Below are 13,441 nucleotides of genomic sequence, written 5' to 3' on the forward strand. Positions count from 1 at the left end.
CCCAACCGTTCCGGATGAGTACCACCGCCAAAGGCAACAGATCAAAAGGGCCAGCGCCTGCGGGCAAACGGGCTCCTCCGACACGTATACGCCGGGGAGCAGGCTACCAGTGTTCAGGCACAGGAGTCAAGATCTACATTTACACAGGTGCAGGGAAACGACAGCCATCACCAACCCGTCTGGGGAGAACACCGCAGCCGGCTGTGGGCTACCGTCCATCCAGCCGTTTGGTTTACCAGAGACTCCGTTACCTTGTGTCAGAGTGAGTACACCTGTGCCATCAGGCACCGCACTGCGCTGCACCGCAACACTGCACCCCGGCTCCCTCATTCCTTCCCCGCACGGGCCCCCGGGACCATCGCCCCCTGCCCACGGAGGGGTTAACACCGAGCTGCATAACACCGGCACTGGGAGGCCTAGTCAATGGCAGCGGTGGTGTCCATCCAACAATCACCACGACCCATGGGTGGCATCACGAACTCTAACAAACAACCAACCACCCCCAATAATCCGTACGTGCACCGCCACTACGTCCTTGCAGAGCGGCGTGAACCCCCGGTACGGAGACGCTCGAGCCACTGACACACGCGAGCCCGGACCCGAGCGGCTCGGCGGTCGCAGCCGAGGCCGCAGGGCGTTACATGTGACACCCCAGGAACGACGAACAACACCGTACCTGTGTCCTCCGGCAACGAGGTGGGCATGTCTTTCCTTCAGCTGCTCTCCGCCCCTCCACTTCTATTGTCGCCTGCCGTGTGACGTCGCTGTGCCACCGCCCGAACCGCCCCCTTAGAAAAGAGGCTGTTCGCCGGCCACAGCGACGTCGCTAGGCAGGTAACTATGTGTGATGGGCACTAACGATATTGTGCGCCACGGGCCCGTGACGCACAAACGACGGGGTCGGGTGTGATCGGCAGCAACATCGCTAGCGATGTCGCTGTGTGTAAATGGGCCTTAAGAGTGGGAAAATATCAAACTATTTACATTTTTTTATATTTTGCTCAATTAAAAACAAATAATATTTAACCCTTTCACGACCGCAGCCAGTAAAGTTACGTCCTATTTTAACGTGACTTAACGACCAGGGACGTAACTTTACTGCCTAAAGTTCATTTGATTGCCGTGGCCATAGCAACGGCTTTCAAATGATGTCCCCTGCTGTTTCTTACAGTAGGGGATCTTTGCTTGACCCCAGGGGGGGTGGCATCGTCACCCCCCATCGACGATCGATATGATTGGCTGTTCAAATCTGAACCGCCAACCACATTGTTCGCACTGATTTCGGCAAAAATAATGCCCGACTTAGTGCGATACTGTGAGATCCGGCTATGAGGTGCCGCAGCAGCTGCAGCAGATCATAGCTGAACCTCAAACATGTCGCCCACCAGCCCCTGCAGCACTGATTGGAGCGATCATGCTATGACGCGCAATCGCTCCAATCAGTGTGCAGTGGGGCGGTCTGATCTGCAGGTGGCCGCCCTCCTCAGGCCTGTGCTGGTCTGGGGAGCCCTCCCCCAACATGTCTGCAGCGTGCACCGGCTGGTACTTGTAGTACCACGCCACCGCTGCTGCTGCCGCCGCTGATGTCACCGCTCCTGCTCCAATTGTAAGTATTGTGCTCACCTTGCAGCCCCTGCGCGCTCCCGCGATGGCCCCTGCCCATGCCCCCCCTGTGATCTGCCCCCCTACGCCCCGATCTCCTCCCCCCGCGATCTGCCTGCCTCCCCCATGATCTCTATTCTGCTTCCTTCCTTCTGCCTCTGCTTCTCCGGTCTCCCCCACCCCCTCCCCCTCTGCTCTACCCCCGGCGTCCTCTTACCTGCCTTCACCAGGTCGTCCGAGATCTTCACTGGCCCGATCACATCTGCCTCCATCGCTGGGTCCTTCCTGGGTCTTCTGCTGATCTGTCCAACGTCCTGCCTGCTTCTCCTGTAAAGCTGTCCATCTCGCTTGCCTTCTGTTCCTCCTGCAGTTCTTCTGGTCAGTGATCCTCCTGCTAATCCTCTGGGTACTGTGAGTATAACCTTTTTTTTTTTTCCTGTATCCCCTGTCCATTTTTACACCTCATTCATCTGTGCGTCCCGCCGACCACTGATCAGGGATGCAGATAACGTATCTGCATCCGTGGTCAGTTTTCAGCGGGACAGTTTTTTTCCCGTATCCCCGACGCTTTTTGTATCGCATCTGTCGCGGGCGGCGGGACGCTGCGCTCGCACTAAACGCTCAGGTCCGGCGCTGCTGCTGCTCGGTGGCTCGAGCGGTGGGCCGGATTCGGGGACTCGAGCGGCGCTCCTCGCCCGTGAGTGAAAAGGGGATAGTTTTGTTTGGGGATTGAGTCCGTGACGCCACCCACGGGTTGTGGTGAAGGTGGGCACCACCGCTGCTGGTGACGGGGATCCCGGGAGCGGTGTTAGGGAGCAGCCGGGATGTTGTTCTCCCCCTCCGTGGGTAGGGGTTGGTGGGCCCGGTGGGTAGACGGGGAGGCAGGGTTGCTGGGACAGCGCGGCTTGGTGCCGGATGGCACTGGTGTACTCACTCAGCAATCGATACACAAAGTCTCCGGTAAACCAAACGGCTGGATGGACGGGTCCCGCAGCTGGCTGCAGTGTCTCTCCCCGGACAGGTGATGGCGGCTGTCTTTCCCTGCACCTGTGTAGTGTTTGCCTCCGATGGCTTCCCAACGGTAGCCCGCTCCCTGGCGTATAGGTGCCAGAGGAGCCCGTTTTGCCCGCAGGCGCTGGCCCTTGGATTTCTAGCTTCTGGCGGTAGCTGTATATCCTCTGGTGCAGACGGTTGCCTTCTAACGGGTCTTTGGTTGTTAGGAAACCCCTGGGGTTCCGGTCACTAACGGATTTGACCTTTGTCGGTGGCTCCAAGCCTGGTCGGGGTCCGCAGGCCTTGCCTGTGTCTGCTGGCTTCACTTCGCTCCCCGGTTCGGTACCGGCGGTCCACCGCCCGACCCCGGTCCTACGGTTCCGCGTCGATCCACCACTCCTGCAGACGGCCACCACCGTCTGCCAACCTTGCTGTCAGTGCCTGGGCTTCCTCCCAGACACCAGCAGTAGCTCCTCTCACTTTCACTGCCACTACTAAACTGCTCTCTTTTCCCGCCTCCAGGACTGTGAACTCCTCAGTGGGTGGGGCCAACTGCCTGGCTCCACCCCACCTGGTGTGGACATCAGCCCCTGGAGGGAGGCAACAAGGATTTTGTGTCTGACTCTGGTGTTTCTGCCCGGGGGTGGGGGTGTGAGTGTTATTCATGTGGCTACCTGGCTAGTCCAGGGCGCCACACATCTGTCCGTGCGTCCCACCGAGCGCTGATCAGGGATGCAGATAAAGGATCTGCATCTGTGGTCAACTTTTGGCGTGAATTTTTTTTTTCTCGTATCCCCGACGCTTTTTGTATCTCATCCGACCGTGCGTCCTGCAGTGGCCGATCAGTGCACCGCGTCTGTGCGTTTGAAAAGTCAAATGGCGTTCCTTCTCTTCTGAGCCCCGCCATGCGCCCAAACAATTACTTTCTACCACATGTGAGGTATCTGCGTACTCAGGAGAAATTGCACAAAACGTTTTATGGTGCATTTTTTCCTGATACCCTTGTGAAAAAAAAGCTACCTGGTTCAAGTAACAGTTTTGTGGTGAAAAAAAAAAAAAAAATTGTATTCATGGCTCAACATTATCAACTTCTGTGGAGCCCCTTGGGGCTCGCTAAACATCTAGATAAACTCCTTGAGGGGTCGAGTTTCCAAAATGGGGTCACTTGTGGGGGAGCTCCATTGTTTAGGCACCTCAAGGGGTCTCCAAATGCAACATTACATCAGCTAATGATTCCAACCAATTTTGCTGTCAAATGGCGCTCCTTCTCTTCTGAGCCCCGCCATGTGACCAAACAATTACTTTCCACCACATATGATATACTGGCATGCTCAGGAAAAATGCACTATAAATTTCATGGTGCATTTTTTCCTGATACCCTTGTGAAAAAAAAGCTACCTAGTTGATGCAACAGTTTTGTGGTAAAAATTTTATTATTTTCTTTTCACGGCTCAACGTTATAAACTTCTGTGAAGCCCCCAGGTGTTCAAAGTGCTCACCAAACATTTAGAAAAATTATTTGAGGGCTCTAGTTTCCAAAATGGGGTCACTTGTGGGGGTGCTCCATTGTTTAGGCACCTCAGGGGGGGGGGGGTTTCAAACCCGACATGGCGTCTGCTAATGAGTGCAGCTAATTTTGCGTTCAAAAATTCAAATGGTGCCCCTTCCCTTTCGACCTCTGCCGTGCGCCCAAACAATTGATTTTTACCACATATGGGGTATCAGCGTACTCAGGAGAAAATGCACTATAAATTGTAGGGTGCACTTTCTCTGTTCTCTGTTCTGTGAAAATGAAAATGTTATGGCTAAAGTAACATTTTTGTGTTTAAAAAGTAAAATTTTCATTTTTTCCTTCCACATTGCTTTGTGAAGCACCTAAAGGGTTAATAAACTTCTTGGATGTGGTTTTGAGCAGAGTGAGGGGTGCAGTTTTTAGAATGGGGTCACTTTTGGGTATTTTCTGTCACCTAGGCCTCTCAAAGTCACTTCAAATGTGATGTGGTCCCTAAAAACATTTTGTAAATGTTGTTGGAAAAATGAGAAATTGCTGATGCTTCTAACTTCCTAACGAAAAAACAATTTGTTTCGAAAATTGTTCTGATGTAAAGTATACAAGTGGGAAATTTTTTGTGTGACATATCTCTCAGATTTATGGGCATTTTCAAAGTTTGAAAATTGCGAAATGTTCAAAATGTTCGCAAAATGTCCGAAATGTTCACAAATAATTGCAAAAAATATCGGCCTAAATTTACCACTGACATGAAGTACAATATGTCACGAAAAAACAATGTCAGAATCACCAGGATCCGTTGAAGCGTTCCAGAGTTATAACCTCTCAAAGTGAAACTGGTCAGAATTGCAAAAAATGGCCCGGTCATTAGGGTGTTTTAGTGGCCGGGGGTGAAGGGGTTAAACAAAACATTAAAAACTTTACATTTTTTCAGTTATTGAATTTCTTTTTTTTTGGTCGACACCTTCCTTTTAAATATTCTAAATGTCCCATTTGTAACTCAGAGGCTGCAGATCTATGTCACATGTATTGTGACTGCCCGGAAAGTGGGAATTTCACTGCTCATGGAATGGAGTCTGGTCATAAAAGGGAAGGAAGATTGGACCTTTGTAACAACCCAATCAGCACATTCAGCGGCACAGAAGGGAGAAAAGGAAGATTCATCAATAAGATGCCGAGATTCTAGGACGTCACCAGCATCATTACCCTCCGCTTTCTCTTAGGGGTCCACCATACAGATTAGATCTTCTTCCCATGATTTTCTAAGTTGTTTGCACATTCTACGTATGCTGTCATTTGGCTTTACAGATTAGAGATCTGGGCAGCTAAGGGTCAACATCTTCTAATTTCAGGGGCTAGGATGGATCCTACCTGTAAGATCTGGCTGATACAGATCTCACTCCAACAGAAGGGTGTCCAATGCCCAACATAATGGGGACAGTTTTGGGTGGAAAAGCATGTGGTGGTCTAGCAGCAGAATGGTGACCATTTGAACGCCAGAGGAATGTCTGCTCCAGTAAGGGGGGGGGAATAGGAGTGTAGGGCAGGCAAGACAGGTACTGGTAGTGGGGGACTCAATTATTAGGGGGACAGATAGGGATCGCCAAACAGTGTGTTGTCTTCCTGGCGCTCGAGTTCGGCACATCGCTGATCGGGTTGACAGATTACTGGGAGGGACTGGGGTGGACCCAGCGGTCATTGTACACATTGGCACAAATGACAAAGTTAGAGGTAGGTGGAAGGTCCTTAAAGAGGATTTCAGGGAATTAGGTTGGAAGCTTAAAGCAAGGACCTCCAATGTGGTATTTTCGGAAATACTACCTGTGCCACGAGCCACACCAGAGAGGCAAAGGGAGATCAGGGAAGTTAACAGGTGGCTCAGGAATTGGTGTAGGAAAGAGGGTTTTGGGTTCCTGGAGAATTGGGCTGACTTTTCAGTTGGCTACAGATTCTATGCTAGGGATGGGCTGCATCTTAACCCCTTCACGACCGCGGGCAGTAAAATTACATCCTATTTTAACGTGACTTAACGACCAGGGACGCAATTTTACTGCCTAAAGTTCATTTGATTGCCGTGGCCATAGCAACGGCTTTCAAATGATGTCCCCTGCTGTTTCTTACAGCAGGGGACCTTTGCTTGACCCCAGGGGGGGCGGCATCGCCACCCCCTATCGACGATCGATGTGATTGGCTGTTCAAATCTGAACCGCCAACCACATCGTTCGCACTAATTTCGTCAAAAATAATGCCCGAATTAGTGCGATACTGTGAGATCCAGCTATGAGATGCCGCAGCTGCAGCATATCATAGGTGGACCTCAAACATGTCGCCCCCAGCCCCTGCAGCACTGATTGGAGCGATCGTGCTATGAAGCGCAATCGCTCCAATCAGTGTGCAGTGGGGCGGTCTGATCTGCCGGTGGCCGCCTCCCCAGGCCTGTGCTGGCCTGCGAGCCCTCCCCCAACATGTCTGCAGCGTGCAGTGGCTGGTACTTGTGGTACCACGCCACCGCCGCTGCTGCCGCCGCTGAGGTCACCGCTCCTGCTGCACGTGAGTACTGTGCTCACCTTGCAGCCCGTGCGCGCTCCCGTGTTAGCCCCTGCCCGTGCCCCCCTGCGATCTGCCCCCCCGACATCCTGATCTGCTCCCCCCACGATCTGACTGCCTCCCCCATTATCTCTATTCTGCTTCTGCAGCTCCCTCTCCGGTCTCCCCCCTCTGCTCCCCCCTCCCCCTCTGCTCCCCCCCTCCCCCTCTGCTCCCCCCTCCCCCTCTCCCCCTCTGCTCTCCACCCCCTCTCCCCCTCTGCTCTCCACCCCCTCTCCCCCTCTGCTCTCCCCCCCCTCTCCCCCTCTGCTCTCCCCCCCTCTCCCCCTCTGCTCTCCCCACCCTCTCCCCCTCTGCTCTCCCCACCCTCTCCCCCTCTGCTCTCCCCACCCTCTCCCCCTCTGCTCTCCCCCCCCTCTCCCCCTCTGCTCTCCCCCCCCTCTCCCCCTCTGCTCTCCCCCCCTCTCCCCCCTCTGCTCTCCCCCCCCTCTCCCCCTCTGCTCTCCCCCCCTCTCCCCCTCTGCACTCCCCCCCTCTCCCCCTCTGCACTCCCCCCCCTCTGCTCTCCCCCGACATCCTCTTACCTGTCTTCACCGGCCCGATCACATCTGCCTCCATCGCTGGGTCCTTCCTGGGCATTCTGCTGATCTGCCTGCTGCTCCTGTAAAGCTGTTCCTCCTGCAGCACTTCTGGTCAGTGATCCTCTGGGTACTGTGAGTATAACTTTTTTTTTTTTTCTGTATCCCCTGTCCATTTTTACACCTCATCCGTCCGTGCGTCCCGCTGAGCGCTGATCAGGGATGCAGATAACGTATCTGCATCCCTGCTCAATTTTTGGCGTGACTTTTTTCCGTATCCGCAACGCTTTTTGTATCCCATCCGTCCGTGCGTCCCGCCAAGCGCTGATCAGGGATGCACATAACGTATCTGCATCCATGGTCAATTTTTGGCGTGACTTTTTTTTACGTATCCCCGACGCTTTTTGTATCGCATCCGTCCGTGCGTCCTGCAGCGGCCGATCAGTGCACTGCGTCTGTGCGTTTGAAAAGTCAAATGGCGCTCCTTCTCTTCTGAGCCCCGCCATTTGCCCAAACAATTACTTTCCACCACATGTGAGGTATCTACGTACTCAGGAAAAAATTCTCAATACGTTTTATGGTGCATTTTTTCCTGACAGCCTTGTGAAAAAAAAGCTACCTAGTTGAAGCAACCGTTTTGTGGTAAAAAAAAATTTTTTTCTTTTCACAGCTCAACGTTATAAACTTCTGTGAAGCCCCCAGGTGTTCAAACTGCTCACCAAACATCTAGAAAAATTATTTGAGGGCTCTAGTTTCCAAAATGGGGTCACTTGTGGGGGAGCTCCATTGTTTAGGCACCTCAGGGGGTCTTCAAACCCGACATGGCGTCCGCTAATGAGTGCAGCTAATTTTGCGTTCAAAAATTCAAATGGCGCTCCTTCCCTTCCGAGCTCTGCCGTGCGCCCAAACAATTGATTTTTACCACATATGGGGTATCAGTGTACTCAGGAGAACATGCACAATAAATTGTATTGTGCACTTTCTCTTTTCTCCCTTGTAAAAATGAAAATTTTATGGCTAAAGTAACATTTTTGTGTTAAAAAGTAAAATTTTCATTTTTTCCTTCCACATTGCTTTGGTTCCTGTGAAGCACCTAAAGGGTTAATAAACTTATTGGATGTGGTTTTGAGCAGTGTGAGGGGTGCAGTTTTTAGAATGGGGTCACTTTTCGGTATTTTCTGTCACCTAGGTCTCTCAAAGTCACTTCAAATGTGATGTGGTCCCTAAAAAAAATTATTTTGTAAATTTTGTTGGAAAAATGAGAAATTGCTCATGACCTTTGTTTGACCCGTTCTAACTTCCTAACGAAAAAAAAAATTGTTTTGAAAATTGCGCTGATGTAAAGTAGACAAGTGGGAAATGTTATTTAGTAACTATTTTGTGTGATATATCTCTCAGATTTATGGGCATAAATTTTCAAAGTTTGAAAATTGCGAAATTTTCAAAATTTTCACAAATAAACGCAAAAAATATCGGCCTAAATTTACCACTGACATGAAGTACAATATGTCACGAAAAAACAATCTCAGAATCGCCAGGATCCGTTGAAGCGTTCCAGAGTTATAACCTGTCAAAATGACACTGGTCAGAATTGCAAAAAATGGTCCGGTCATTAGGGTGTTTTAGTGGCCGGGGGTGAAGGGGTTAAATGGGGAGGGTGCCGCTGTGCTGGGGCAGAAGATGGCTAGACGGTTGGTGGAGTGTTTAAACTAGGAATGGGGGGCGAGGGTATTCACTTTATAGAAGGGGAATGTAGTGCAGATAGGGACCAGGGCACAAGTAATGAAATTGGGGGTGGTACGGGGGGAAGGGTTAGGACAGTTAATACAGTAAGCAGGAATACAGGTACAGAGTCATACGTAACGTGCATGTACACTAATGCCCGAAGCCTCACAAATAAGGTGGAGGAATTAGAATTAATATTGTTGGAAGAAAATTATGATATAGTGGGGATATCAGAGACATGGCTGGATGAGAGCTATGACTGGGCTGTTAATTTACAGGGTTATAGCCTATTCAGGAATGACCGTACAAATAAGCGAGGGGGAGGTGTGCGTCTATATGTAAAATCATCCTTAAAACCCATCCTGCGTGACAACATATGTGAGGGTACTGAGAATGTAGAGTCCCTATGGGTGGAGATAAGGGGGGGGGAGAATGAATAATAAAATACTGATAGGGGTGTGTTATAAGACGCCGAATATTATGGAAGAGGTAGAGAATCTTCTCATAAAGCAAATTGATAAAGCAGCGAGTCTTGGAGAGGTAATTATTATGGGGGACTTTAACTATCTTGATATAAATTGGGGAACAGAAACTTGCAGTTCCAGCAAAGGGAATAGATTTTTGATAACAATGAAAGATAATTACCTTTCACAAATGGTACAGGGCCCCACAAGAGGGGGAGCACTACTAGACCTTGTACTAACCAATAGGCCAGACCGCATATCAAATATACAAGTTGGGGGTTACTTAGGGAATAGTGATCACAAAATAATAAGTTTTCATGTATTCTTTAGTAAGATGTCTAGTAGAGGGGCTACAAGGACGCTAAACATCAGGAAAGCAAATTTTAAACGGTTGAGAGATGATCTTAGTGCAATAAACTGGGATGATGTACTAAGTAATAAAAGTACACAAAGCAAATGGGAGACTTTTATGAGCATCCTGAATAGGGCTTGTGCAGAAAATATACCCTATGGGAACAAACATGCTAGAAATAGGAGGAAACCCCTATGGCTAAATAGAGCTGTAAGGGAAGCAATAAAAGAAAAACAGAAAGCCTTAAAAGAATTAAAGAGGGTAGGTAGTGACGAGGCATTATATAATTATAGAAAATTAAATAAAATATGTAAAAAGCAAATTAAGTTAGCTAAGTTTGAGACAGAGAGACTCATTGCGAGAGAAAGTAAAAATAATGCTAAAATATTCTTTAACTACATAAACAGTAAAAAACTGAAAAGCGATAGTGTTGGCCCCCTTAAAAATAGTCTTGGTGAAATGGTGTAAGGGGATGAGGGTAAAGCCAACCTGCTGAATGACTTTTTTTCTACGGTTTTTATACAAGAAAATGCCATGGCAGATGACATGACCAGTGATACCATAAATTCACCCTTGATTATTACCTGCTTAACCCAGCAGGAAGTACGCCGCTGCCTCGAAATCACTAAGGTTGACAAATCTCCGGGCCCGGATGGCTACACCCCAGAGTACTACAGGAATTGAGTTCTGTGATAGATAGACCATTATTTTTAATCTTCACGGATTCCTTAATAACAGGGTCGGTACCGCAGGACATAGCAAATGTGGTGCCAATATTCAAAAAGGGGACAAAAACTGAGCCTGGAAATTATAGGCCGGTAAGTTTAACCTCTACGGTTGGTAAAATGTTTGAGGGTTTCTTGAGAGATGGTATACTGGAGTATCTCAAGAAAAATAACCTTATGACAGAGTATCAACATGGGTTTATGAGGGATCGATCCTGTCAAACTAATTTGATCAGCTTCTATGAAGAGGTAAGTTCAAGTCTGGACCAGGGAAATGCAGTGGATGTTGTGTATATGGACTTTTCAAAAGCTTTTGATACGGTGCCACACAAAAGGTTGGTACATAAAATAAGAATAATGGGGATAGGGGAAAACATGTGTAACTGGGTTAAAAACTGGCTCAGTGATAGGAAACAAAGGGTGGTTATTAATGGTACGTACTCGGACTGGGTCTCAGTTCATAGGGGGGTACCACAGGGGTCAGTATTGGGCCCGCTTCTTTTCAACATATTTATTAATGACCTTGTTGGGGGCATGCGGAGTAGAATTTCAATATTTGCAGATGATACTAAACTCTGCAGGGTAATCAATACAGAGGAGGATAATTTTATATTACAGGGAGATTTATGTAAATTGGAGGATTGGGCTGAGAAGTGGCAATTGAAGTTTAATGTAGATAAATGTAAGGTCATGCACTTGGGTAGAGGAAATAACATTTATGATTATGTACTTAATTGTAGAACACTGGGTAAAACAGACACAGAAAAAGACTTGGGTGTATGGGGGGATGGTAAACTTCACTTTAGTGGACAGTGTCAGGCAGCTGCTGCCAGGGCTAATAAAATAATGGGATGTATTAAAAGAGGTATAAGTGTTCATGAAAAAAATATAGTTCTACCTCTGTACAAGTCACTAGTGCGACCGCACTTAGAATACTGTGTACAATTCTGGTCACCGATATATAAGAAGGACATAGCTGAACTGGAGAGGGTGCAGAGAAGAGCCACCAAGATTATTAGAGGAATGGGGGGGCTGCAATACGAAGACAGGTTATTAAACTTGGGGTTATTTAGTCTGGAAAAACGAAGGCTTAGGGGGGATCTAATCACAATGTATAAATATATGAGGGGACAGTACAGAGACCTTTCCAAAGATCTCTTTACACTAGGCCTGCGACTGGAACACGGGGGCATCCGCTACGTCTTTAGGAAAGAAGGTTTAATCATAATCACAGACGAGGATTCTTTACTGTACGAGCAGTGAGACTATGGAACTCTCTGCCGCATGATGTTGTAATGAGTGAGTCACTACTAACATTTAAGCAGAGCCTGGATGCCTTCTTGAAAAATTTAATATTACCAGTTATGTATATTAGATTTTATGACAGGGTGTTGATCCAGGGAACTAGTCTGATTGCCGGATGTGGAGTCAGGAAGGAATATTTTTCCCCATTGGAACTTGTTTGCCACATTGGGTTTTTTCGCTTTCCTCTGGATCAACATGTTAGGCTACGGGATGAACTAGATGGACTAAAGCCCGCTTTACACGCTACAATAAATCTTACGATGTGTCGGTGGGGTCACGTTGTAAGTGATGCACATCCGGCATCGTAAGTGTGATTGTAGCGTGTAAAACCTCCGTGCAATTGCGATTGAACGAAAATCCGTTCATCGCATGCACGTCATTCATTCCTCATAAATTGAACGTGCGGTTGTGCATTGTTCCCGGGGCAGCACAAATCGCAGTGTGTGACACTCCGGGAGCATTGAACGACAGCTTACCTCCGTCCGAGGCTCCCGCCGACAATGCGGAAGGAAGGAGGTGGGCGGGATGTTTACGTCCCGGCATCTCCGCCCCTCCGCTGCTATTGGCCGGCTGCCGCGTGACGTCGAACGTCCCTCCCACTCCAGGAAGTGGACATTCGCCGCCCACATCGAGGTCGTATGGAAGGTAAGTACGTGTGACGGGGGTTAATCGTTTGTGCGGCACATTCAACAAATTGAACGTGCCTCACATATGATGGGGGCGTGTCATAACATAAACATAAATCATAACATGTAAAGCAGGCTTTAGAGTCTCCCTTCAACCTTAAAACTATGATGATGATTGTGATATGGCCGGACTACAACCCTGATAAAGCAGCCACAGCCGGTGACTGAGAAGAATCTGTGACTTCTCTGCATTTAGTGGTCACTACTCACCTGGGCGGTTATCTGTAGGAATCTCCTCTTTACTCCGCTCATCACCCCTCACATATGTCTCTGTAGTATTAATATGGGGCAGATCTTCCCCCTGAAACAAATATTGTAAAAGTCACAGACAGATGGAGAAGTCCCATCTATGATCAGCTCTAATCCTGCCATCTCCACCGCTCTCATTACACAAGTATAACACATATAATACTGGAGGATAAAACAAGACTGAGCACAAGACCTTCACAGCCGTCTACACATCATAGGAGATTTCATGGCACCTTCTCTCCATCTACCTGATGATCCTGAGGAACATCGGGGTCTTCTTGTTTACAGTCCTGTGGGAGAAGAGGACGGGGACATCTCTCTGGTGTTGTCCTCTTACTGGATAGAACTAGAGGAGACACATACAGGGACTGAATTCATTCCTTACATACAGATAATTATAGGCCATGTGTATTTAGTCCTGTCTATTACCTGGTGATGTGAGGGGCCGGGGAACCTCCATCATGACGTCCTTGTACAGATCTTTGTGTCCTTCTAAATACTCCCACTCCTCCATGGAGAAATAGACGGTGACGTCCTGACACCTTATAGGAACCTGACACATACAATGATACCGTCACCCCCGATCCCTTCATAGTGTTACTGTATAATGTCCCAGCATTCCCAGCAGTGTCACCTCTCCAGTCAGCAGCTCAGTCATCTTGTAGGCGAGTTCTAGGATCTTCTGGTCATTGATGTCCTCATGTA

At 48.6% G+C, this 13,441-nt stretch overlaps 1 protein-coding gene across 1 annotated transcript in view; it reads right to left on the minus strand.

The window, feature by feature from the left end:
• The window catches only part of LOC142258830 (uncharacterized), a 50,727-nt gene extending 37,585 nt beyond the window's left edge, over positions 1 to 13,142 (minus strand). The window contains exons 1-3 of the mRNA XM_075331414.1: positions 13,126 to 13,142; positions 12,985 to 13,072; positions 12,698 to 12,788 (exon numbers count right to left, since the gene is read on the minus strand). Coding sequence (XP_075187529.1) covers positions 12,698 to 12,788; positions 12,985 to 13,072; positions 13,126 to 13,142 — 196 coding nt within the window. The remainder of the gene's footprint in view (positions 1 to 12,697; positions 12,789 to 12,984; positions 13,073 to 13,125) is intronic.
• Positions 13,143 to 13,441: the final 299 nt, after the last annotated feature.

Source organism: Anomaloglossus baeobatrachus, assembly GCF_048569485.1.
Source record: "Anomaloglossus baeobatrachus isolate aAnoBae1 chromosome 5 unlocalized genomic scaffold, aAnoBae1.hap1 SUPER_5_unloc_13, whole genome shotgun sequence".
Lineage (NCBI taxonomy): Eukaryota > Metazoa > Chordata > Amphibia > Anura > Aromobatidae > Anomaloglossus > Anomaloglossus baeobatrachus.